Source organism: Anguilla rostrata, chromosome 17, assembly GCF_018555375.3.
Source record: "Anguilla rostrata isolate EN2019 chromosome 17, ASM1855537v3, whole genome shotgun sequence".
NCBI classification, from domain to species: Eukaryota; Metazoa; Chordata; class Actinopteri; order Anguilliformes; family Anguillidae; genus Anguilla; species Anguilla rostrata.
In genome coordinates, this window is record NC_057949.1 from 25,724,328 (window position 1) to 25,748,904 (window position 24,577).

Here is a 24,577-nt window from a genome sequence, read left to right on the forward strand (position 1 = left end):
CCAGAATGTAAAGTCAGGCGTTCTTCATGGTAAGTAATTAACTACGTAAACAACATTCCTTTTTTTGTATATTTGCTAAAGAACACACAAGGAATTTTAAAAATCATTGGTTGGTTTTTCTCTGTAGCCTGTGGTTTAGGAGGACAACACTGTCGGATCACGGTTTGTTTTTGCTACCAACAGTGTGTGTCCACTTAAGAATCAGTGGTAGGTACCAACGTATTGACTCACTTCAACTGACACGTCCTGAAATAGGCAGCTCTCTAGGCCAAAGTGCTAAGGTTTTATTCCCATTTTATCAATTGTTTTAGGGGGCCAGGCACCAAGGGTGCATAGAACCCCTATTGTTTTTTGCTAGGCTTCTTCTTGGCTACCAGTTTTATTATGCATGACTCCCACACAATGGACACCATTTAAAAAATGAGTCCAGTCGTCTAGTGAATTTTTGCAGAACAATCGTTTTCATACTTTCGCAGTGTCTGCTCGATTCTCGCCAAATTTGGCATACGTGATCTACAGCACATTGCTGTGCAAAATATCAAAGGAAATTTTGATATGTCAAAAGACAGCACAGGGCTGTAATTTAAATTCAGCAATGATGGCTGATCAGGCCCAAAATATGTGCATGGCCACACATTTTCATCAATTGCAATAATAATTCAGGGGATGATAGATAGCCATACTGTGGATGAGAATATACAGCCGTGCAGTGTTACTTTGCAATATGGCCTGTAGGGAGTGCTTTTTACAAAATATTACATTACATTACATTACATTCATTTGGCAGACGCTTTTATCCAAAGCGACGTACAAAAAAGTGCATTTCATGGTCATAGACAACTGCTAGCCACAGGTTCAGTAAGGTACAATACTTATTTTGTACAGCTATTTCTAGCCAAGAACACAGTTCACACAGTGAACACTATTCTGACCTAGTACTACTGTATAGGCTCCATAAGGATAGGGTTCTTCTCCACTGTTCTTGAAAAGTTTTCCATTAGCTTGGCACTTGGCTTCCAAACAAAATGACAGGTGAGGAAGGGGCAGATACTCCAGTTGATGTAAAGCATCTGCATGCCCCACATACTGCTGTGATGTTCTGGTGAGGGAGATTTTGTTCTCCAGTACCACCCAAAAATTCCTTGCAGATGAAGAGATTGGCTTTTTGTTTTTACGGAAGGTAAGTGAAAGGTCAAATGAGGGGGGGGGGGGGGTGGGGGGGGGGGGGGTGGGCTATCCAGCTCGAGATGCCTTGTAGCCAGGCTGAGATGTGTACTGAGATCAGTGTAACCAAGGGAGAGAAGGAGAAAAGCTGCATCTTCACTATAGCAGTAATAATATTATGGGAGGAAACAACGGAACCAAGAGACTTGAGTATTACTAGGGACAAGGAGAGAACCAAGGGCCAAAATCTGGAGGGCACCTGAAGAGGGGTTATGAGGCCTTGAAACTGTGAACCGCCCCTCCCCCATAAAAGTTCTGGCGTTCTCTGGAGTGATGAATCACGCTTCTCTATCTGGCAGTCTGATGGACGAATCTGGGTTTGGCAAATGCCAGGACAATGCTACCTGCTCAAATGCATAGTGCCAACTGTAAAGTTTGGTAGAGGGGCTGTTTTTCATGGTTTGGGCTAGGCCCCTTAGTTCTAATAAAGGGAAATCTTAATGCTACGGCGTACAATGACATTCTAGAGAATTGTGTGCTTCCAACGGGAGTGGGAGTGGGAGTGTAGCACAGTGGGTAAGGAACTGGGCTTGTAACCAAAAGGTCGCAGGTTCGATTCCCAGGTAAGGACACTGCCGTTGTACCCTTGAGCAAGGTACTTAACCTGCATTGCTTCAGTATATATCCAGCTGTATAAATGGATACAATATAAAATGCTATGTAAAAAGTTGTGTAAGTCGCTCTGGATAAGAGCGTATACTAAATGCCTGTAATGTAATGTAATGTAACTTTGTGGTGGCAGTTTGGGGAAGACCCTTTCCTGTTTCAGCATGAGAATGCCCCCGTGAACAAAGCACGGTCCATAAAGAAATGGTTTGCCAAGTTTGGTGTGGAAGAACTTGACTGATCTGTACAGAGCCCCGACCTTAACCCCAGTGAACACCTTTAGGATGAATTGGAACGCCGACTGCAAGCCAAGCCATAGTGCCCGACCTCACTAATGCTCTTGTGGCTGAATGGAAGCGAATCCCCACATGTTCCGAGATATTGTGGAAAGCCTTCCCAGAAGAGTGGAGGCTGTCATAGCGGCAAAGGGGGGGACCAATTCCATATTAATGCCCATGGTTTTGGAATGAGATGTTCAACAAGCACATATGGGTGTGATGTTCAGGTGTCCACATACTTTTGGCCATGTGGTGTATGTACAGCTTTAATGTCTCTCTTTTTCAGTTTCAGAATGCCCACTCAAAATGGAGCCTTCCACAGTGGTGGTGAGATATGGAGATCCAGTATCGGTGAACTGCACTGTTCCAGGAGATCATGATGGAATCGGCTGGGAGGCTTCAGAGGGATCTGTTGACATGGTAACAGACCCTAAAGTAAAGCTTCTCACCTGGAGTTTGGAGACCCTGACAGACTGGGAGATAAGACCTAGATGCTTCGGGAACTTTCTAATCAATGCAGAACCTTTTCAGTGTGACAAAATGCTCAACATTACAGTGTACAGTAAGTTCTCCTCTCCTCCGCATAGTAGAGTATAGAGTCCCATTATATCTCGTTTAATGTGAGGCTAAAGAGGCTTTAGTTTCCTGTGTTGGTCTCAGGTGAGGTAGCGGTCGGCCTTCATGGTGAAGACTGCTTTTGTCTGTTGCTAAAGAAACATAACTCAATGTGATAACTCTCATAGACTACCTTAGATATCTGAACTCATTTTAAATAACATAATTATAATTACAAATTATTTTCTGAAAAAATCTTCTCTACAGAGCCTTCAGACATGGTCTCCATCAGTGCTGTGAACCACACAGGCCCAATGCTGGAGGGGGAACAGTACCAGCTGCAGTGTGAGGTCCAGAACATCGCTCCTGTTCAGTACCTCGCTGTGAAGTGGTACAAAGGGGAAACATTAGAGAATCAAACTTCCTATGATGCTCTCACTAAGACTCCAGTGAATGTTTCCTCTACCCTCCTGATCACACCCACCAGCGCTGATGATGGAGCACAGTACAGCTGTGTGGCAGAGCTGGAACTGGGACCTGAAAGACCACAACCCCCGCCTTCAACTAACTCTGATCCCTTCAACATGATCGTGCACTGTGAGTCTATCAGCACTGTCTGTACCATCAACATCACAATTAGTCTATCACAGTGGTTTATGTCATTAAAATCCCTGATGCGTATGGAATTAGTGTGAGCCATGCATATTAGCTTATATTTTTCTTCGGGATAAATACCGAATTTTTTCAAAACAGTATACCTAATGTATGTACTTAAAAAAAAAAAATCAGGCATTGGAAAAGCAGAGAGGTTAACTGACAGAAAAGTGACCACAGTACAGCACGTGTCATGGCAGGTCATACCCCAGACTACGTGGGGGAATTTGTACATGAGGTTGACAGTTGGTCTGCACTTTCACACGTCTCACCAGAAATACAGGATTAATTAGTTAAAGGAGAGCTTAATTGATTCACCTGTATCTGTGAAAATAAGGGTTGTTGTGACTGATAAGAGGGATCCAATGGTCTCTGTATCACCCCTCAGACTCCCCCTTCTTCAGTGATGATGTTGATGATGAGACCTTGGAGGTGACGGAGGGGGAAGGGGTCCTGTTAAGTTGCTCCGCCCAGGGGAACCCCCTTCCTGCGTACTCCTGGTCCCCTCCTCTCGACGAAGAAGAGAAGACGAGTGAGATACAAATCACCAGCACCTCTCTGACCCCCGGTACCCACGTCTACACCTGCACTGCCTCCAACCAACTAGGACAGCAGAGCAAGAACTTCACTGTCAAAGTCGTCCCCCAAGGTAGGAGGTCAAATTTGCCTGGCTGCCTCTCTCTGACACACACACATACACACACACACATACACACTTGTCACACATTGTACAGACCCCCTGTCATATTCTTGTCCTCTCTTTAACACACACACACACACACACACACACTCACTCACTCAGTATGTATACACTCCCACACATTGTCTTGCACACTTTCAGACAGATACACCTGGATTAACCCCATCGATCTCCCCCCAGGTGACCAGACTGTGCTGTGGACGGTGATTGGCATAGGCCTGGCCGTGGCCGTGTTCCTTATCCTTGGCTACCTCTACTACAAATCAAGGGATGGTGCGAATTCCATCATCTGAGCACACAGGAAGTGTCACTCAAAGCCCAGAAGGTGGGACTTCCTCTTGTGAGAGAGAATGGCTACATGTGGGATTCAATTTTTTTTAAAAAATATTATGATCATGACTGAAAGTGCCTTGGGGAATCTGTAGTGATGCTAGTCTGAGTACTCATGATGGGGAAAACGACAGCGACCAGTAAACACTGTATATGATTTGTTTGAACGAAAGGGCCACTCTCCCACACAAACACAACGATTGGGTCAAATTCATGTGCAGCTGAACAAGTGGCTCCGCCCATTTTTGGTTTTATGAAGCCTCTGAAGTCACTTTGAAAGTGGGGCATTCTTAAATATTCAGGGTTCTGTGTGGAGAGAGAGCTGGGGGGGGGGCATAATGGTACAGGGTAGGCAGAGAATAAGGGGGAGGGGCATAATTATACAGGATGACTGTGGGAAGGGGTCTTAAGATGCATGGGGCTTTCACCAAAGAGTGCCTTGGGGAATCATGCAGCTGGTGGGTAGGGCAGGGAGTTTGGGGGGGGGGGGGCGGAGGTGTACATGAACATGCACTGTTATAACTGACATAATTTGCTTGCAATTTATAGTTTATTTAAAACATACATTACATTACGTTGGATTTACCTCAACATACCTCGGTACATTGTCCCTTTTGCATGGTACACTGCTCTGGTTGGACAGACAAGTGCCCTAACTGGACTGTGTGAAAAACCGATTTAGAGGTAGTACAGCCCTGGTTGGAAAATGCGTAATCCTGACGCAGGATCAAACAGCAAAACTGATTAGTTCACTGGCTTGGGCACTCAGCTAGTCCTGGACAAATCCAGCAACAAATCTTTGTTGCTGGAAAGTGAATGAAGGCTTGCAGTTCTATCTTTTCAGAATTTTCCCTTACTTGGGGAAGGGTAGGTGCTAATACGGCCTTCCATCTATAGTGGAGAGGTTTTCGGAAAAAAAAGTCTGCTGCAATTCCAACCTTGGCTGTGGATTCAGATGTCCCTGCACATGTGTTACATGTGTCTACTGCATGCATGCTTGAATTTGTTTTCAGTTGTTTTTAACAGAAAGTTTGTTTGCTGACCTTCACAAATTGCCGTTTTATGAACTTGCAGTCTTTCAGGCTGCTTCTCGACAAGGTAAACGGCGTGTTTGGAGTGTGATTTCCAAAGTGCACTCTACCAAATATCTCCTGTGCAATGTTTATGCATTTTGCTGACAGTGGTGGCTAGTAGCTGTGTCCATTTCATTATTTTCATATATATTACATTACATTACACTACAGGCATTTGGCAGACGCTCTTATCCAGAGCGACGTACAAAAAAGTGTATAACCAAAACCGGGAACAAGTGTGTTGAAAACCCTAGAGGGAAGTACAGTTCCAAGTGCAGCGAACGACAGCGTAGTTTGACTTGGACCCTGTAGGTTGTTCTGATTAACGCAAACAGAAGCAGCAACAAAGCAGCTTACGCAAATAATGCAATGGATGAATGGCAGGCTAAGAAGCTGACTTGTTACAGCTGTCATCATGAAAACTGTAAACGTGCAGTGATGTCACAGAAATGGACATATCAGCATTGTCCTGGCTGGTGGAACGCCGTCATTGATAGGGCCACCTGTTTGTCTTCAGTCCTCCGCCAGCTAGAGGGCGCAATAGCCTCTTTGAAATACAAGTTTAAATCCCTGCAGGTCACATGCTTGAGACAACCTGGTGGCCCTAGTCATTGATAATGTTCAGGGGTCACTGATATAATTGTTTGACTGAACCACATGCAATAATTAGTGCTTTACTTTATGTTTTTATGTGTGCGATTTCCAATATTGTAAAACAGTTTTAATGAATACTTTCAGGTACTATTAACTGTTTGTAACTGTTTGTATGTGTACATCATGCCCAAGTATGCATTTGTCTGCAAATAAAATAAAATAAAAATGGTTCAAACACGCATTCTCTCTTTTTTAAAACTGGCCCTGATGTTCCCTGTCATGATTTCAAAAGTGTTTGGTGTACTGAGCAAGTTCATTCTGCTGTTTTCAGGTAGAAGCTGTTAAAACATATTATCTCTGCTTCTCAAACGTAACCAGGTGAATGAAATCAGTGACCAGGTTAGAGGTCAAAGTTCATCACATCATGACTTAGATAGATGCAGTCAGCGGCCTGCACAGGAAGGCTGGGTTGTATAAATTGAACGTTTACACTTCTGCACCTGCTGGGCCATGGTATCTGTGGGTTGACTGGGGGGGGGGCTATGCCCAACAAGGAGCAGCGTGTGCGGGGGGACTAAGATTAGGTGTAATACAAATTAAAGAATTTGCCAAGGAAACATTATTTCTTATCTTCCAAAAACAAAAGAAAAATCCATGAAATGAGTGCCAGATCAGGTCATCTTTGTCAAATACAACCAAGAAAACTTGTATCATGGATACTGTCACACAAAACAGAAGCAGGGGCTATTGGCCTAAATATTATGATATTTATAGTAATAACTCAGTTTTCACATTATTCTCTGTCGATTTATACGATTCTGAAATTCAACTTCCTTGGAAATTCAATCCTTATTTTTTCACTGGTGTCAACCTTCCCTCTCTCACAGCTGAAGACACAAATAGACTGGACTATGCGCTCTGTCCGGGTGAACTTCACCAAGCCCTGCAAAGCATGCAAGACAACAAATCTCCCGGCCGGGGCAGCTTCAGTTTGGAAACCTTCTCACACAGCTAGTCGTTAAATGCTCAATATCATTTGTAAACCCAGAAAAACTCCCAGAATATAAGAGGACGATCCACATGTTACCAATTCCATGCAAAAAATAATGTTGAATCATTCTACTCTAATTAGAGATGTCTACATTTACTTACGGCTGTAAAACCATGTGTAAAGCCCCAGAAGACAGTACCATGTAAGATGACAGTTCAACAGGAAGGAGCAGGACAAATGTTCATAGCGAACAATATGACCTAAAAATCTGTCCTACCCCAGCAAGTCCACAATATGATCCAATGTTTCTCCAATTCCCCCAATGCCCCCCCCCACCACCCACTGTCTGATGCCCCTCCCTCTCCTGCACAGAGAAGGCCACAGCATGATGCTCCTCCCCCTCCTGCACAGAAGGCCACAGCATGATGCCTCCCCCCTCCTGCACAGATGAGGCCAGTGCATGATGCCCCCCCCCACTCCTGCACAGATGAGGCCAGTGCATGATGCCCCCCCCCACTCCTGCACAGATGAGGCCAGTGCATGATGCCCCTCCCCCTCCTAAGCCTGTGGAGTTTAGATGTCACTGTCATCTCAGAAATGTAGCCCTGTAGAATGGCCTTCACAGCCAGGGCTGACTGTAATCTCAAGCATCCAATGCAAATCCAGACTGTGTTGGCTCTGTATAACGGACCTCACTATCGGGGCTGGCCTACACAGTGTGTACTGCAAGCAAAAGCATTTCCATGACGATCTGGCCAGCGGCTACCATGGGAAAGTTTTCAGGCAGCCTGCCAGGGCACTTGGGCCCACAAACACATGGGCCCACACTTATGCACACACACACACACACACACACACACACACACAATTTCTGATTCACACAAAAGAAGCGATTCATTTTTCCTCAAGGACATCATTACTGAAGTCATGTCTGGGCATGGGAACAGTAAACAAACTATTTCATGTCTGTGCCTGGGAACAGTAAACTATTTACAATCGGTGTTGGATTATGGGGATGCAATTTATAGAACTGCTGCTCCTTCCACTCTTAAACCCCTAGACTCGGTCTATCATTCTGCCCTCAGAATTATTACTGGTGATAGCTATGGTGCTCACCATTGTATCCTGTATGATAAGGTGGGTTGGCCTGGTCTTCTCTGGCAGAGAGGCGTAATAAACATTGGTATCTGTTTATCTATAAGGCTATTTTCAGAATGCTACTACCTTATATTGCTATGATGCTGGATTGGAACTTTTGACCCTAATCTAACTCGCTCAAATGACTGGCTTTTATCCACTGTCTGAATTTGGAAAGTCAGCTTTTTATCTTAGTGCCCCAACTTCTTGGAATGATCTTCAACACACGCTAAAAATCAATTCTGTACTAACCTATTGACAATCTAAAACCATGATCACAAACCTCCCTGCTTCTGTATGTAACTGTTTTAACTGATTTTTTAAAAATCTGTGTTTTGTTTGTATTTTATCGTTTTTATTATGTTTCATTGCTGCATAATGTAATCTCGGCATCATTGAAAATGAGGGCCCACCTTCAATGTATTCCCGAGAATTAAATAAAGGTTGAATGAATGAATGAATTTCACAGACTCATAATTTAAAAATGCAAATAAAAAACTCATGCACTGAAGAATGGAAATAACAGGCTACTCAGTCCGTCCCTGAATCGCATTCACATTTCATTTCATAGAAACTAAGAAATTCAGATTAGTGCTTAAAGACATACCATACAGGTTTTTTTTATTTTTTATTTTTTACCTTGAATGTACTATGAAAGAATAATGTTCAGTCATATCTGTGATGCACTGGCAGTCTCTGTTTTTGGACACATTGGCTGAATCCGTGCTCCTCTGCCTGTATTTCATCTTCTAAAATGTGTTCAGGATGTTTCTGGGTGTGATGCTCATTTCTGTGCGGGGAGGGGAGGGTGGTGGCTACAGAGCCTGTGGGGTGGGGTCAGGTTTCAGCAGAGCCTATGTAGCTAGCTACTGCAATGGTGGAGGTGAAGAAGCACAAGCACAGCAAAGTAAAACGACAATCCAACAAGGTACAAAAACAGAATCAACTTTGCAATTGCTTTTCCTCAATGGCGACAGGTGACATTCGAAAATGAGATGAAAAGCGACGTTGAGTTGGCATGTTTTCTGCTGAACCTGTAAGTAACCAGTAAGTAGCTATCCAGCTAGCTACGTTGGGTATCTAGATTGTGAACACAGGACCACAGCAAAGATTTTTTTTTTAATTCTTCAAAGTATGTCTTTAAAATAATCCATCCATCCATTATTTAATCTGCTTATCCCTGGCCAGGATCACAGGGGGTGCTGGAGCCTATCCCAGCATGCATTGGGTGAGATACAAGAATACACCCTGGACAGGTTTACACACTCAAATTAACCTAACGTCCATGTCTTCTGACTGTGGGAGGGAACCAGAGTAACTGGAGGAAACCCACGGGGACACAGGGAGAACATGCATACTACGCACAGAGGGACCCTTGGATTCGAACCAAGGACCTTAGTCTGCATTTAAAGGTTTAGGGTTTGATAATAGTCTGTGAATAAGGGTGTAGGGTTTGATAATAGCCTGTATATAATGGTTGTAGAGTTTAATAGTAGATAAGCGGGAGATGTCCCCCTTGGCCACTGACAGGCCAGAAACAGAATTTAGAGTCCAGCAGCAACATTATCGATATTTTGTCAAAGCCGGTCAATTAGCCTGAAATCAACAAAGCATCTAGAATTGCATCCAAGGCCGGCCTTGAACACCACCGGGAATCCGTACCAAACCGCTACACGTATCAGTAGCTCTCTGTGTGAAAAATACAAAATTACGTCTGTGTGAAAATGTATCATTTTTTAAGCTTGTTTTCGCCCGTGCCCCTCGCTCTGTTGAACGTATTTGAAGAAAAATATTTTCTATATCACTTTATAAATCACTTTCAAAAATTCCCATGTCTCCTTTTTCTGAGGCTGGAGAAATTATGACTTAACTTTGACTCAAAATGAAATGTATTATTATTATTATAAAAATATATTTTATAAACACAATTTACCAAGTTCACACATGGTAAACAACTTGATTTGCACTAACCACACTTGCGTTCATTCATCTATAAGTCAAATTACAGGACACAGGATTGAATCAACGTCATGGGATATAATTAACTATATTCCATACTATGAGCCACTTACCAGAAACCGCATTGCGCCATAATGTTTTAATTAGAGGATATGGCAGTTGAAATGTTTATATGTACTGAAGTGTTCCTTTCAAGGCACCCCAGGCGTCCTTCCCTGGCCTCGTGACCCGAACTGCATGCGCCGAAATTCCTTGCCATCAAGGACAAAGCAGGCGCAGCCTCTGGAATACGTTACATGCAAATATCACAAAAAATACTTCAGTTCATCAGTTAAATAAAAAAAGGGTAAAAGCAGAACTCGGGATTAACAGGCCAGGAGGGAAAATTAATTTAAAGGTTTTGCAGCTGCGTTTGGCGTTTTCCTGCCGGTATAGGCTGCTGCTTCGCGCAGTACCGTGGGATAACTTGGGGAGGGGGGATGAGGACTGGGGAGGCTTTTGTTTGCCGTCCACTCTTCACTTTTAGGTTGCCTAGCACGACCAAGCCAGCAATCTAAAGGGATTATACCAGCGGCGAACTCCGGCAACGTCTTAGTCGAAATGGAAAGAGAGTATCTGAAACTGACCGTTTTTCTCAGCGCCCTTTGCGCAGGTAAGACACGGAGGAGCGCGCGTTTGTTACTTTTTATTTTACGTGTGATGTTTTCTCAATTGGACTTTCTTTCAGAAATGTGGGTCAAATGAAGGCAACTGTTGGACGACAGCCCTGGACCTCTGCCCTACATAGACAATCTTGCTTATGTAATGACTCAATGTCGGAAAGTGTTGCTCAAGAAGGCAGAAGCGTATTATGCCAGTTCTAGCATTTTAATAAACATATTAGACTTTTGTACAAGCCAGTTAACTTTTAGGCTCAGTGGATTCATGCAGGAATGATATCCTCACTATTGATGTGGAAGGATTGAAGCACTATTACACGTGACGTTTATTATTCTATCGGTTTATTTAGGCAGCGCAATATTCATCAAAATAAGCATAAATATAATAAGTGTAAAGTTACATTTGCAACACATAATCAATTTACAGCAACAGATTTTGTTGCTCATTCATTTAATGAAAATACTATAAACGGCTTTGTTGACATTGAGTTTGTTACGCGTCCTCCCATGACTGTGTCCTTTAAAGAAAGATGGGTGAATTTAATTGGACAACGTTAATCACCGTAAACACCGATGACAGGTGATGTTCTCTTAGGTTTCCCAGTAATTCTATTATCCCCAGTCATACCTCTGATGATATCATTAATATTTATAGATGTGAAGAAATTGATTTTATAGTTATGATTTTTTTGCTCTTAAAATGGCAATATGCTTATGTTATTTTATTATGATATTTTGTATGATTAAGTTATATATATATGACATTATGAAGATTGTTCGTTCTGATGCCTTTATGAAATTACTCCGTGATGCCACTGACGTTATGGTAACAAACCATAGTACGATGACGATTATGAGCCGTGTCGTCCGGACAATGACATCACATTTTCTTTGTGACGATTTGTGTGTGACGATGAAGTGTATTGTGATGTCATGACGCGACGACGACGCGTATTATGATGTCGTGACGTGACGACGCGCTGTGTCCCAGCGTCGGGAGAGGGCTGTTCCCTGGAGCTGCGCCCGTCGCGGGTGGTGGTGGGGTTCGGGGATCCCGTGTCGGTCAGCTGCGTGGCCTCGCGCCCCGTGCGGGTGCTCGGCTGGGAGGCGGCCATCGGCTCCGCTCACACGCAGAGTGACCTCACCGTCCGCTGGGGCGTGGACAGCCTGAGGGACTGGATCGAGGAGCCCATCTGCTATGGCGTGTTCTTCACCGCACCCAGGCAGTGCGAGGAGAAGCTCAACCTGGTGCTATACAGTGAGTGAAACTGACCGAGAGCGAGCGAGAGAAACCAGTCTACGGTGATGAACAAACCAGGGGCCATGTTGCAAAATCATATTTCAAATCATGTACTATATCACAGGAAGGGACACAGTTCAGGATATTTGTTATTATTTGCAGAACAAGTGATCCTAACTACATTGGCCTATTGTAACCAGAGTTTGGATAATATGCACTTCAAGGAATTAAGGGGTCAGTCCAAACAACTAAACACACGTTTAGCTTTTGTTTGCATAGTAGACTACTCCTCCTCTTTTTGTTACTGTACTGTGATCCTTTCTTATCAGTTCTCATAACCTGCCCTGGTTTGTGACTGTCATTCATCTCCCATTGAGATTAACCATTAAAGGGGAATTGCACTTTATAACACTTCTGCTTCTCATGACTGATATTGTCCTTCTAATGACTGTGTCGCCCTTTTCGATCAGTTATTTCATTATGTTAATATTTTACGCTGTTTTGTTGTTTTCCTTTACAAATGCAGGAAGTAGACCCAGGCAGTTTAGCGTTGAACTCCAGGATGCATATCATTGTGCGACGTCTGATGTGGGCGTACCTGCAGACAATAACATTAGGTTGGTCGTAGAAATCATAGACATATGTCTATGGTAGAAATAGTGCTGTATGACTACTAGCTAGCAAAACTGAAAATGTCTGAGGACGAAGGAGATCTTGTTTTTGATTGTGGGATTGTTGTGCCCTATTGATTTGAGCCAGAATACACAGAAGAAGAGCTGGCTAAGTTGCAGGCTGATCGTGCGAGAGCGAGAGCGAGTCAGGAGCGGGCCGAGATTGAGGAACCACAGGCTATTCCCAGGACAAACGGCAACTGGTGGTAGACTTCCTGTGTATCTCAGACAGACACGATAGCATTAGCCAGCCCGCTTAGTACCTACCTCGAGCGGTTCGACCAACGATGGGAAAACGGTGGATACAGCTCCAGGCTTCTGACGGTCGCCTTGGTAGTCGGTGCCTTCAGAGTGGTCACTTCATACCCTTAGTCCCTGTTTGCGAACTTCTTCGGCTGTTATGTTGGGGTGTCTGATTACATCCAGCCATGTCTGACACAAAGTTGCATCGCCTGAAAAACTATGAAAATGTGCTTTCAAGGCAAGTTTAACAGGGGCATTATAACAACCAGCTGCAATGCACCTCATTATTACACCGATATCGCATCAAACAAAAACCAGCAGACATTAGTTTGTTCGATTTCAATGCTAAGTTAACAGAATGTTTTGCTTTGCTTCTTCTCGATTTTGCCGCGAAATGAAATCGAAGAAGAAAAAACTGGAAACCGTACTATGTGGACTTGCGCTAAAAAATTAGGTCTTTGTTTCTAATGTTAGACATTTAAAATTAAATAACTAATTGAAAAATGAAGGGTGACACATTCATTAGAAGGACAGTCATGAGAAGCAGAAGAGTTATAAAGTGTAATTCCCCTCTAAATGAGGGAATTAGATAATCTGGCAGGTCAATTACATGAGAGTCAGTTATGCAGGAGCCTACTGTATCTCAATACACTACCCAAATATCACAATTACCTCTTGGCATCTCAACAGAATCAGTTCCAGGTTTGTCACATGCCATGTGACACCCCCCAGGTGGGAGATGCGGCAGGTCCGGGTGGTTTGCACCGTGGGTTGCCGCATGGACAGGGAGAGCGCGCATTCACACCACCAGTAAAACAAAACAAACAGCTTCACGGGTTCCAGGCAAAAAACAAAAAACAAAAAAAAAAAGATGGCCAGCTCCTCCGCTTTTTAGCAGCAAGGTTTCGTTTCGGTCTTCCGTGCGCCGGCCGACAGAACCCAAACAAACGCTCTCTCGGCATGTGCTTCCCACTCTCAGCCCCTGTCCTGTGGAGAGGAGCACACCTTTAAGCACCTGAGCTGGTTAGTTAACGCGGCCCGGGTGCGTGTGCTCTCCGCTGGTAGGCGTGGCTGAGACAAATCCGTTCCACCCGACCGAAGGTCACGAGGTTACTTTATTTATTTAGAACACAGGGATCGCCAACAAAGTTAAAAATTAATGGCGGCGGTGTGACACAACTGTGCCTGTGAGCCCAACATGCTTCATCCCATTCAGTCACTGTTTCTAAGCCCATTATTTGTTTCCTCCCAAGTCTGGCCTTCTAACGTTGTAGCATCATATGCTAGCCACCATCTGTGCTACCTCTTCGATTAGATTGCTAAGGACAGGTTGTGGCAGGCTGCATTTTCAAGTTTAGACAGGAGAATCCATCCAAGTTTTGTTAGAATAGTACACACTGTAAAAATATCCTGTAAAAACAGGGCAGCAATGTTGCCAATGAAAAACCATTTAATGAATGGAAAAAGCTGTGTGAGTTTTTTAACTGTATAAATCCTGTTATTTTATGGGGTGGTTTTTAAATAATGCATTTTTGGCGTTATTCTACATGCCTTTGACAGTGATTTGAAAAAGAAAAACTGAAATCCTGTAAACATTTTACAGTTTTTTTTTTTTTACATTGTTCATTGTAACACATAACATACTAGCATTGCCCACTTTGAGGACTACAGCAATGTGCTTGCACTGTGAGGTTTTTAAACCAGTTTCTGAACCAGTGAACTACAGGAAATCAGCTGCAGTGAGTTCCTGTAGTTTAGCCTTACCCTGTTATTTGTACAGAGATTCCAGACAGCGTCTCCATTAGCGCTGTGAACCACACAGGCCCGATGACGGATGGGCAACAGTACCAGCTGCAGTGTGAGGTCCAGAACATCGCTCCTGTTCAGTACCTCACCCTCAGGTGGTACAGGGGACAGACAGAAGTTTACAATCACACATTCTCTGATCTCACACCTGACACACCTGTCCAAGTGTCTTCTACCCTCCTGGTCACACCCACCAGCGCTGATGATGGAGCGCAGTACAGCTGCGTGGCAGAGCTGGAACTGGGACCTGAAGGACCACAACCCCCACCTGAAGTAAAATCTGAGCCACTCAACATCACTGTGCACTGTGAGTCTATTAAGCAGTTCTGTCCATACAGCAGAATCTGAGAAGCAAACCTCAGATTTACAAGCCGATTGGTCAACTGAAAGAGTATGAATTTTGAAAGCAGCAAACGTTTTGAAAATGAATTTTGTTTTGAATGTGTTCCTGTTTTCAGGGAATGCAGAAGTGTTTTGACAGGATATTCAGAGAATAACATGGGGGGTTTTATAATCTATCAATGATCTTTGCCTCTCTCCTCAGACTCCCCCTTCTTCTACAGTCCAGATGATGAGACCTTGGAGGTGACAGAGGGGGAAGGGGTCCCCTTAAACTGCTCTGCCCAGGGGAACCCCCTTCCTGCGTACTCCTGGTCCTCTCCTCTCAACCAAGAAGAGAAGACGAGTCAGACACAAATCACCTCCACCTCTCTGACCCCCGGTGCCCACTCCTACACCTGCACTGCCTCCAACCAACTAGGACAGCAGAGCAAGAAATTCACTGTCAAAATCCTCTCCAAAGGTAGGAAGTCACTTACTGCCTTACTGTTTCTGTATTACACACTCACATTCACGCATGCACATGTGCACGTATGCACATATGCACGCACGTATGCACATGCACACACACACACACGTCGGATTTGGCGTACAGGAACTCACGCTCATACAGGTCGGCTGGCTCAAGCCAGGCAAGCTTTCCACTGCGAGGCCCAAGCAGTTGTTATTATTATTAATTACATTTTTTTAAATGTTGTAATAGTCCTGGTATCGCTAAGGGAAGGGAAACGGGCTGGGTGGATGGTACGGGAGGGAATCGCAATCATCTTCAGTGCATATTTCAGCTCTCCTGTTACCACGCAACATATATACACACAGGCACGAATACGCTTGACACATGTGTCTGCTGTCAGTGTATCACACATACGCTTGTAATGATATGCATATATCTCATGCATACCAGGACGCAATAATAATAATCTCAGGATGGGGCTCGGGACTGCCAACTGGGGCCAAGTGCCATTCCTGGGATTAAATTATGATTTCTCCTCTGAAGTTTAAAATCTCAATTGTTTCCTCTGTCTTGTTAATTTCTGTGAACCAGGCGTCACTGCTTCAAGGCCATGATGGCAAGCAGACCCGCCCCTGGGGTTTGTTGGGTCTACCCCTGCGGTGTTGGTCACCACATCACCACATCTATGCACACAGACACATTTTTTGCTAATCCCAGGGAAACAGCTCATTCATATGTAATCACAGACAGGCAGCTATTCTTTATTCAAAACATGCACATAAATTGCCTTCTACACTGTCACACCCACACACCCATTAATCACGTGATCAGTATTATCTCATACACGTAGACACGTGTTCCTCACTCTAAACACAGTCCCGTATATAGGCTACAAACAACATCTTTTTCACACAGGCCCAAAGAATTTGTTTTTATGCGATACTTGTAATGCTTTTGTTAGGTGATGCTTCCATTAAGTATACAGGTAGAAAGACTATTTATTGGTAGAATCATTATTTTGTGATATTTGTAAGATGTGTAACCTACCGGTAGATGGACTATGTGTTGTAGAATAATGATTTCATGAAATGTAGAGGTGGAGACTGACTGTTTTTTGTGATTCTTCTCTGGCAGGTGTATAGTAAGGGGGAACTGCAGTGAGGGCTTGGGCAGAGATTCATCAGCGGTAAGTTTTAATCTCAGGAAAACCTAGACCTAGCCAACACTGTGTTGTAACCCCTGGGAATTCTGGTTGATAGATTGTGTCAGTGAATGATATCCATAATGTCTTAACCACATACAGGTATTTCAAATGCACACATTTTGATGCCAATGCGCAACTGTAATGTACTACTTAGGAAGCAAGACTGTCCTTACCTACTGTGTTTCAGGTGTGATGTTATATCACGCAGAGAGAACCTGAACCTGATGCACCTGTCCAAGGATCTTGAGTCCGTATGGGATGTTTCACACTTACTCCTCAATGATTTAGCAATGATGCACTGTTAGTCTGTGTGTCTGAATCAATCCATGTATGATGGTTAGGGAATGTTTTTGAATCCATATAAGATGGTTATTCCTACTCCTCAGTGTTAGCTTTGATACATTTTAGTTTTTTTTTTCTTTTAATACTTTTTGTTTGTAGCACATGTACATGCTGCTTAAGTTGGACTACTGTAACAGGATTAATATTTGTATAGTTCTATGTTCACATTCCTTTTTAAGGAACTTCTTGTATATGCAGTGTTTTCACACGTTTTTCACTAATAAAATGACAGTGTACTAAATCAATGCTCAAACGCACTTGCTATTTTGTTAATTTTCCCCAAGTAGTGTTTTGTTTCTTAGCCTAATCTGCCTTTTCCACCTGATCTTTAAATATTTGGGGGATGCTTATAAAACTGATTATGTTGATGAAGACATGGCTTTTGCAGGGTGAACACTGCATTTAGCGCCACCCAGTGCCTGTTGATGTAACGTTAGCGTCGCTGCGGATACCACAGATGACTTCATTCAACAAAAAGCACTACAGGACTAATTTGGCTATGTGCAAAGCAGCCAGGTACAGAAATGGCGGAAGTGGCAAGCGTTGTTCTGAGTCAGTATAATACGTAAAACGAATGCGGAAACCACAGAACTCATTCTGCATAACTGAAAAAGTTTGACTTCACTTTCTTTGTGATAATCTACCTACCACTGCATTTTGGACGGTTCGTGTCCCGTGTCCGTTATTTGGAAGCATTAGCTGGCTAACAGTGGAGCGAGACCACAACAATATCACAAACAGCAGATCATGTGAATGGCTGGCTAGCAAGCACATGCCGTATTACATCAAACTTTAGGGACATAAACTGATCTAGCTAGACATTTTGTGCATGAACTAACGTTACGCTAAAGTGTTTACAAGTAATTTGTCAATATCTCAGTCACTGGCATTAAATTAGCACGCTGGCTACATAGTTGTGGCTACTTCTGTTATAGGCTATGTTACCCAACTCCGTTAGTCACGGTATTACGAGCTAGCTAAGAAATTGAGCCGTTTTTTTCAGAGCTGCGTAGGCTTGCTATCTGTGACGAGTCCGTAACCTGCTTTTTCACCTAATATATACATGTTGTCATATTTGTATTACCCACTGTCATATTGTTTAGATATCTACACAGTTAGGTAACTCGTTTGCTTTGCTCTTTCACTCTTTTCTGTGTGTATAGCCCACCCCAGTAACACTATTAATGTTTCCACCTTCCTGCCACCATTCTTTATCACTGTACAATCACTGTTATTTTTTAGTCACCGTTGAGGAGTTAAGTACCTCGTTTGCTTTGTTCTTTCACTCTTTCCTGTGTGTATTCCCCCCCCCCCCCCAACACTATTACAGTTTCCACCTTCCTGTCACAATTCCAGACTATACAATCACTGTTATTTTTAGTCACAGATGAGGAGGATGTAGGAGACGGATCTCGGAAGACATGTGCGAGTGTGCTTCCTCAAATGAACTAATGCTCCAGGAGACCGATCTCCCAAGAGCTAGTTTGTTTCCTTAGTGTTTGCTGTCAGGGTCCACTGGGTCTGACTGTATTTATCCAGCAGAAATACTGCATAGAGCATTTGCCTTCTCTACAGATGATAGCTGAAGTAGGTCATAATTAACTGCCCGACCATGAGCTGTTTGTCCTGTTTTGTAGGCCGGAGTGTTTATGTTTGTTATGTTAGGGAAATAAGCTGATTTTATTTTGTATTTACTTAACGCAAGTGCAACTCTGTCAGCGTCTTGTAGACTGCAGTGTAAGTACCGCCTGGAGACTATACCTTGTCTGCACTGTACCTCCTTCATTTGAATGGTGCGTTGTTGGCAGGATAATCACAGCAGTCCTCTCATAGTATTATGGATGTATTCCTGCATCTCACCTAATGCATGCTGGGATGTGGGCACAGAGAATGAAGACTTGATTTATCCACAGCGTCAGATATAATGTTGGGAAAAATGTCATCACGGCATAAATTTGGGAAGCTCTACTTATTGTCATTGATTAAAAAGCTAATTAAACATATGGAGGGGTAAGAAGGGGTTTCCACCTCCTTTATTTCGAGTTTACAAATCCGTACTGGTTACTAAAGGGTGGGTTTTCTAAGAGTGGCATATAATGGATGGGTTATTTGAGTATTGTAACAGCACAAATGGATGTGGTTCAGAGCAAAATGGGGCGGGGAATACCTTCGGTAATTGACTTACAGTGTGACTCTACATTAACCAATCAGGATGCTTTCCACATTTCCCTTCACATTAGCAGTAGTACATCTTTAATTTCCTATGCTCATGTGTGCTTGTGCATGCTCCTTGCAACTTCCTTGATGTATGACTTGTACATTATACTCTTTAGTTGAGTACTAAATTACCTCTCTGGGCACTTCTTCATAATACCATTAATGAATTGTATTTTAGTGTGCCACTCAACCTGTCCAAACATCTCAAACCCATCTTGAGCATTGTAAACGTGCAATAAAATGTGTCAGTTACAGCAAAACCTTGAAAGCTTTCTGTCGTTCTGAAGTGTCTTTACTACTTATTATTTTTCATTGTGAGCGTTTTTAGGTCACACTTTTTGGAATCTCTCAATCACGCTCATGCCGCAGTGCCCATTATAACCTCTGCTATCAATTCAGGAGAACGCAGACAAGCATGGGCTGTCCTCCAAACCACGTGAGCCGAGCTACTAATTCTTATCACATCGCCACTCTTCAAGTCAGGATCGCGCAGTCACAAGTTAGCGCCGGGCTGAAACAAAAAACTGCACCCACATTGGCCCATTTCCGATAAGATCTGAGGGATACCATTTCAAGTGCAGTTAAACAGACCTGCAGGTTCCTGACCAACCAGCAGGGGTCACTGGTGCACAATGAGAGGCTGTCATCCCCGGGCCAACTGAACCTGATGCGTCATTAGATAACGCACAACAAACTGTGCGTTGCCCTGTGAGACTGCTGGCCGCAGTTGGCATTCAACATGAGGCTGTGGGACCCACTCAAGCAACAGAACAGTGCCTTAACAGGATGAGCCACCCAGCAGTCCCCTATTTTTTTAAACTTTCTAAAGTTAATTTCATGAACAGCATCACAAAGAACTGCATGTATTGTCAGTGAGATCTGGTTCATGTTGACATGCAAATATTCCTTAGGAATGTTGAAAGAGCAAGGATGTTTTCGAATATGTTATAGCTGTTTGTTCATTTGTCACCACACATAGAAAACATTTGAGCTTCACTTGAGCTGGGTCGTCTTCACTGTGAGGCTGTGACAGCAGGCCTACTGCTCTTCGGGGCTTCGGGGGGAATATTAAGACAAACCCCAGGATGTCAAGAACTCTGCTGCTTGTGCCCTTACACACACAAGGCCATGGGAACCCAATACTACAACCTTGCACGTACAACACTCCCTCTTAAGTCCAGTTTTAACGGCACAATTCTCCTGCCGAGTTAATGGCCTCGCTTCTCCGCGCATCAGCGCCCTGATCCAGATCCATTCCCATCCGTGTACGCTTTGACAGCACTTCCCTTATGACTTTGCGTCATGTGTTTTGAAATGTATTTCATTTTACTGCTGTACTGGTTCTCTTATTAATCTTTTGGTGATATGTGTGTGTTTTGTCTTATCTGCTAACACTCAGGACAGCGATGCTGAATCGATAAAAGTAAGTTATAAATAAAATGTAGAATTATTAGCCATGTAACAGTGTCATTCCGATACAATTACTTGTATAATGGGTTACCTGGTGTAGCAAGCGGTGCTAAATTGTGCGCCTGATGTGACTCAATAAAGCGCCAGTAATCTGAGTTTGGATCAGAGTTCGGATCAGAGCTCTCTGGCTTGTTGTTCTCCCCACGCAAGATTACGCGTGAACGCGCTCAACACAGAGGGAGCGGCTTTGTACGTCACGCGCTGCATAGCAGTTCGATACATTTGTCAAAACGGAGACCTGCTCGCTGGCGCGTGGGCGTACAGAGAATGCTTTAAAAACCTCGTAAGGGGGAATATTGCATATTAGCTGCAGACCCCCTGCTTAAATTCTGTCGCTCTTACCCTTGTGAATTCACAGACTCGCATGGTAAGACTGGGGTTTACTGTGGTTGCGAACATGGATGTTGTCTGAAGAAAAACTTAGTTTTCGCTTTCTCAATAGGCCATTTTAATGCGATCTGTTTATTTGCGTAGCGGTGAAACTGTCATTATTTCGTACAGCGCACCAGAGACGTCCTGATATCCAGCTGCTGGTTGGCTTGTTTGCTAGCGATTATATGACGCGAAATATCAATCGGATGGCTGGTTATCTAGTACATTTTAGACAGGTTTTAAATGTTTTATTTGGCACTCATTTTTAACCTTAGTGTTCACACGAACCGGCTGTTGATGACGTTTATTAGTTTGAGTTCCTGCTTTTACACCCGGAAGGCCTGGTTAGCTTGTTATCTAACCAACTAGCGAGCTAGATTTAGCATACATTTAATTCACTTGTAATTAAGTCGAACGTCGCACTTTGGATGCTTGACATCTCATCTGGGTTTAAACTACAGGTATACAATTATAAGCACATATTAATCGCTAGTAAAGCTGGGTATAATTGGGGGTTTAAACTGTCACTGGAATTCAATTATGCATCCTGTTTTCTTAGTAAAATTATAACCCTGTTAAAAATGCTATCATTTCGGTGTTTACAGAGTTATGGTCGTGTCTCAGAGCTTTAATAATCGCTACATATAAAAGCCTATTGATGTTACATACTAAACGTGCTTCTTAAGACACCAGTGTTTATGTGTCTGTTCACTTCTGCAACAACACCTGTGACGCTAATGCGTCACATTTAAAAGGGTATGTAGCCTATTAATAAAGCTATCCACTTTATATAAATTCAATTCTGCATTTTTTTAATGCCGTTTTTAACCATTCTATGTAATATGCTCACTGTATAAGACTGGTGCTAATGGACTCCTTTCCCACTGTAGAGCTGGACCAGAATGACTAAATTGTACCCCTTTCAGACTAGAGTTATGGTCTCTCTCCTGCTGTGTTCTGAAACTGAATGCTCTCCCTCCCGTGGGGTGTAGCAGTTTTAAGGCCGGGGGCGCGCCCCCCCCCCCCCCCCCCTTCTCCAAGCCCTGTCTCTGCTGCTCTGGTGGCGGGACTGCAGCAGGTAAACGAGTCTCTCTTTCCCGGCTGTCCAGGTGTGAAGGCTTGGCCATGCGGATGAATTCTGGGAGCCACGTAGAGGCGCCCCTTGGGCCCGGGCTCCACGTTCTCCTGTTCTGGACCAAAGAGGGCGAACGCTACCTGTCGCACAGGGAGGGACAGGTGACTGCTGAGGAGCTGTCAATCCTCGCAGCCCAGCAAGTGGGTGAGTGCGTGTGTGTTTGTGAGTGTGTGAGTGCGTGCGTGCGTGAGTGTGTGTGTTTGTGCGTGTGTGTTTGTGAGTGTGTGAGTGCGAGTGAGTGCGTGCGTGAGTGTGTGTGTTTGTGCGTGTGTGTTTGTGAGTGTGTGAGTGCGAGTGAGTGCGTGCGTGAGTGTGTGTGTTTGTGAGTGTGTGCGTGTGCGTGTGCGTGTGTGCATATAAATTACTGTTTGTATATAAATGTGTGTCTTGCCTCTGCAGGTATCACCCCTCTGTGCCACAGTCTGTTTGCTCTGTACAGCCCCTCCTCCTGCTGCTGGTACAGCCCCAACCACACATTCAACCCGGAGACCAGCCTCGTCCTGCACTTCCGCATGAGGTTAGAGAGTGTGTGTGTGTGTGCGCATGTGCGCTCGCATGTGTGTGTGTGTGTGTGCATGCGTGTGCGTGCATGCGTTCGTGTGTGTGCCCGTGCGTGCATGTGTGTGTGTGTGCGTGCGTGTGTGTGTGCATGCATGTGTGCGCGCGTGCGTGTGTGTGTGTGCGCGTGCATTTGTGTGTGTGCACGTGCGTGCATGTGTGTGCGTGCGCGCGTGTGTGTGTGTGCATCCGTGTGTGTGTCATATTCAGGGGGCTCCTGTTTCTTTTGCCAGTGTGTGAGTGTGAGCGCTGTGTGGTCCTGCAGGTTCTACTTCAGGAACTGGCACGCGACCGACAAGGAGCCGGCCGTGTACCGGCACGCCCCCCACACTGCCAGCCGGCCTGACGCCGGCACTGCGGACGCAGAGCAAGGAGGCGCCCCTCTCCTGGAGCAGCCGTCCCTCGAGTACCTGTTCGCCCAGGTGGGTCGCAGTGTGCGACTGTGCGTGTGTGTGAGTGTGTGTGTGTGTGTGCTCGTATGTGCGTGTGTCTGTGTGCGTGTGTGTTTGTGTTTGTGTTTGTGTTGTGCGTGTGAGCCATTTCCTCGGCAATGACACTAATAAATTTTGACTGCGGTTGCGTTTCAGTCGAAGTTTGACTTCGTGAATGACGTTGCGCCCCTGCCAGAGGCTGGCAGGGGGGAGGAGCTGAGCCGCTTTAAGAATGAGAGTTTGGGCATGGCCGTCCTGCACCTATCCCACGAGGCACTGCTCTCTGGATGTACGCTGCAGGAAGCAGCCAAAAAGATCAGGTAACCACTTCCTGCTTCTGGAAGTACCTAGATAGAGTGAACCCTACTGTGGTGTGTGTGTGTTTGTGTGTGTGTGTGTATGTGCGCGTGTGTGCACGGGCACGTGAGTGTGAGTTTGTGTGTATGTGCATGTGTATGTGTGTGTGTGTGTGTGAGTGTGAGCGTGTGTGTACGTTTGTGTGAGTGTGCGTGTGTGAGTGAGTGTGCATGTGCGCATGTGTGTCTGTGCGTGTGTGTGTGTGTGAGGCGTGCGTGTCTGTGAGTGTGAGTGCAAGTACGTGTGTGAGTGTGTGTGTGTGTGGGTGTGAGGCGTCCGTGTCTGTGAGTGTGAGGCACGTGTGTGAGCATGTGCGTGTGTGTGTGAGCATGTGCGCGTGTGAGCGTTTGCATGTGCATGTGCGTGTGTGAGCGTGTGCATGTGCGCGTGTGTGTGCGTGTGTGAGTGTGTTTCAGTGCAAGTGTGAGTGTGTTTCAGTGCGAGTGTGACGGTGTTTCAGTGCGTGTGTGACGGTGTGTGAGTGTGTTTCAGTGTGAGTGTGACGGTGTGTGAGTGTGTTTCAGTGCGAGTGTGACGGTGTGTGTGTGAGTGTGAGTGTGTTTCAGTGCGAGTGTGACGGTGTTTCAGTGCGAGTGTGACGGTGTGTGAGTGTGTTTCAGTGCGAGTGTGACGGTGTTTCAGTGCGAGTGTGACGGTGTTTCAGTGCGAGTGTGAGTGTGTTTCAGTGCGAGTGTGACGGTGTGTGAGTGTGTTTCAGTGCGAGTGTGACGGTGTTTCAGTGCGAGTGTGACGGTGTTTCAGTGCGAGTGTGAGTGTGTTTCAGTGCGAGTGTGACGCTGTTTCAGTGCGAGTGTGAGTGTTTCAGTTCGAGTGTGACGGTGTGTGAGTGTGTTTGAGTGCGAGTGTGACGGTGTTTCAGTGCGAGTGTGACGGTGTGTGAGTGTGTTTGAGTGCGAGTGTGACGGTGTTTCAGTGCGAGTGTGACGGTGTTTCAGTGCGAGTGTGACGGTGTGTGAG

The 24,577-nt window shown here is 44.6% G+C and overlaps 3 protein-coding genes and 1 long non-coding RNA gene across 5 annotated transcripts in view; 3 read left to right on the forward strand and 1 right to left on the reverse strand.

Moving 5' to 3' along the window:
- Positions 1 to 6,249, forward strand: part of LOC135242884 (hemicentin-1-like) — a 43,675-nt gene extending 37,426 nt beyond the window's left edge. The window contains exons 18-21 of the mRNA XM_064314169.1: positions 2,401 to 2,670; positions 2,931 to 3,260; positions 3,706 to 3,966; positions 4,198 to 6,249. Of these exons, the coding sequence (XP_064170239.1) occupies positions 2,401 to 2,670; positions 2,931 to 3,260; positions 3,706 to 3,966; positions 4,198 to 4,310 (974 nt within the window). The 3' untranslated portion in view covers positions 4,311 to 6,249. The remainder of the gene's footprint in view (positions 1 to 2,400; positions 2,671 to 2,930; positions 3,261 to 3,705; positions 3,967 to 4,197) is intronic.
- Positions 6,250 to 10,286: 4,037 nt separating this feature from the next.
- Positions 10,287 to 17,300, forward strand: si:ch211-66e2.5 (hemicentin-2). 2 transcript variants are annotated; one of them, XM_064314202.1, is made up of 6 exons: positions 10,291 to 10,753; positions 11,752 to 12,018; positions 14,695 to 15,027; positions 15,265 to 15,522; positions 16,648 to 16,699; positions 16,905 to 17,300. In XM_064314202.1, the coding sequence occupies exons 1-5, from the start codon at positions 10,702 to 10,704 to the stop codon at positions 16,653 to 16,655; spliced, it is 918 nt and encodes a 305-aa protein (XP_064170272.1). In that variant the 5' UTR covers positions 10,291 to 10,701; the 3' UTR covers positions 16,656 to 16,699; positions 16,905 to 17,300. The 2 variants fall into 2 exon arrangements, with proteins under 2 accessions (XP_064170273.1, XP_064170272.1); XM_064314203.1 differs by lacking the exon at positions 14,695 to 15,027 and having other exon boundaries at positions 10,287 to 10,753.
- Positions 12,015 to 13,768, reverse strand: LOC135242904 (uncharacterized). Its single transcript, XR_010326501.1, has 3 exons — positions 13,587 to 13,768; positions 12,939 to 13,131; positions 12,015 to 12,598 (listed from the first exon to the last, which is right to left on the reverse strand). It is a non-coding gene; the product is annotated as an uncharacterized LOC135242904 (long non-coding RNA).
- A 3,636-nt stretch (positions 17,301 to 20,936) lies between the features above and the next one.
- Positions 20,937 to 24,577, forward strand: part of tyk2 (tyrosine kinase 2) — a 15,534-nt gene continuing 11,893 nt past the window's right edge. Inside the window, exons 1-5 of the mRNA XM_064316461.1 lie at positions 20,937 to 21,113; positions 22,228 to 22,397; positions 22,653 to 22,770; positions 23,077 to 23,233; positions 23,399 to 23,562. Coding sequence (XP_064172531.1) covers positions 22,244 to 22,397; positions 22,653 to 22,770; positions 23,077 to 23,233; positions 23,399 to 23,562 — 593 coding nt within the window. The 5' untranslated portion in view covers positions 20,937 to 21,113; positions 22,228 to 22,243. The remainder of the gene's footprint in view (positions 21,114 to 22,227; positions 22,398 to 22,652; positions 22,771 to 23,076; positions 23,234 to 23,398; positions 23,563 to 24,577) is intronic.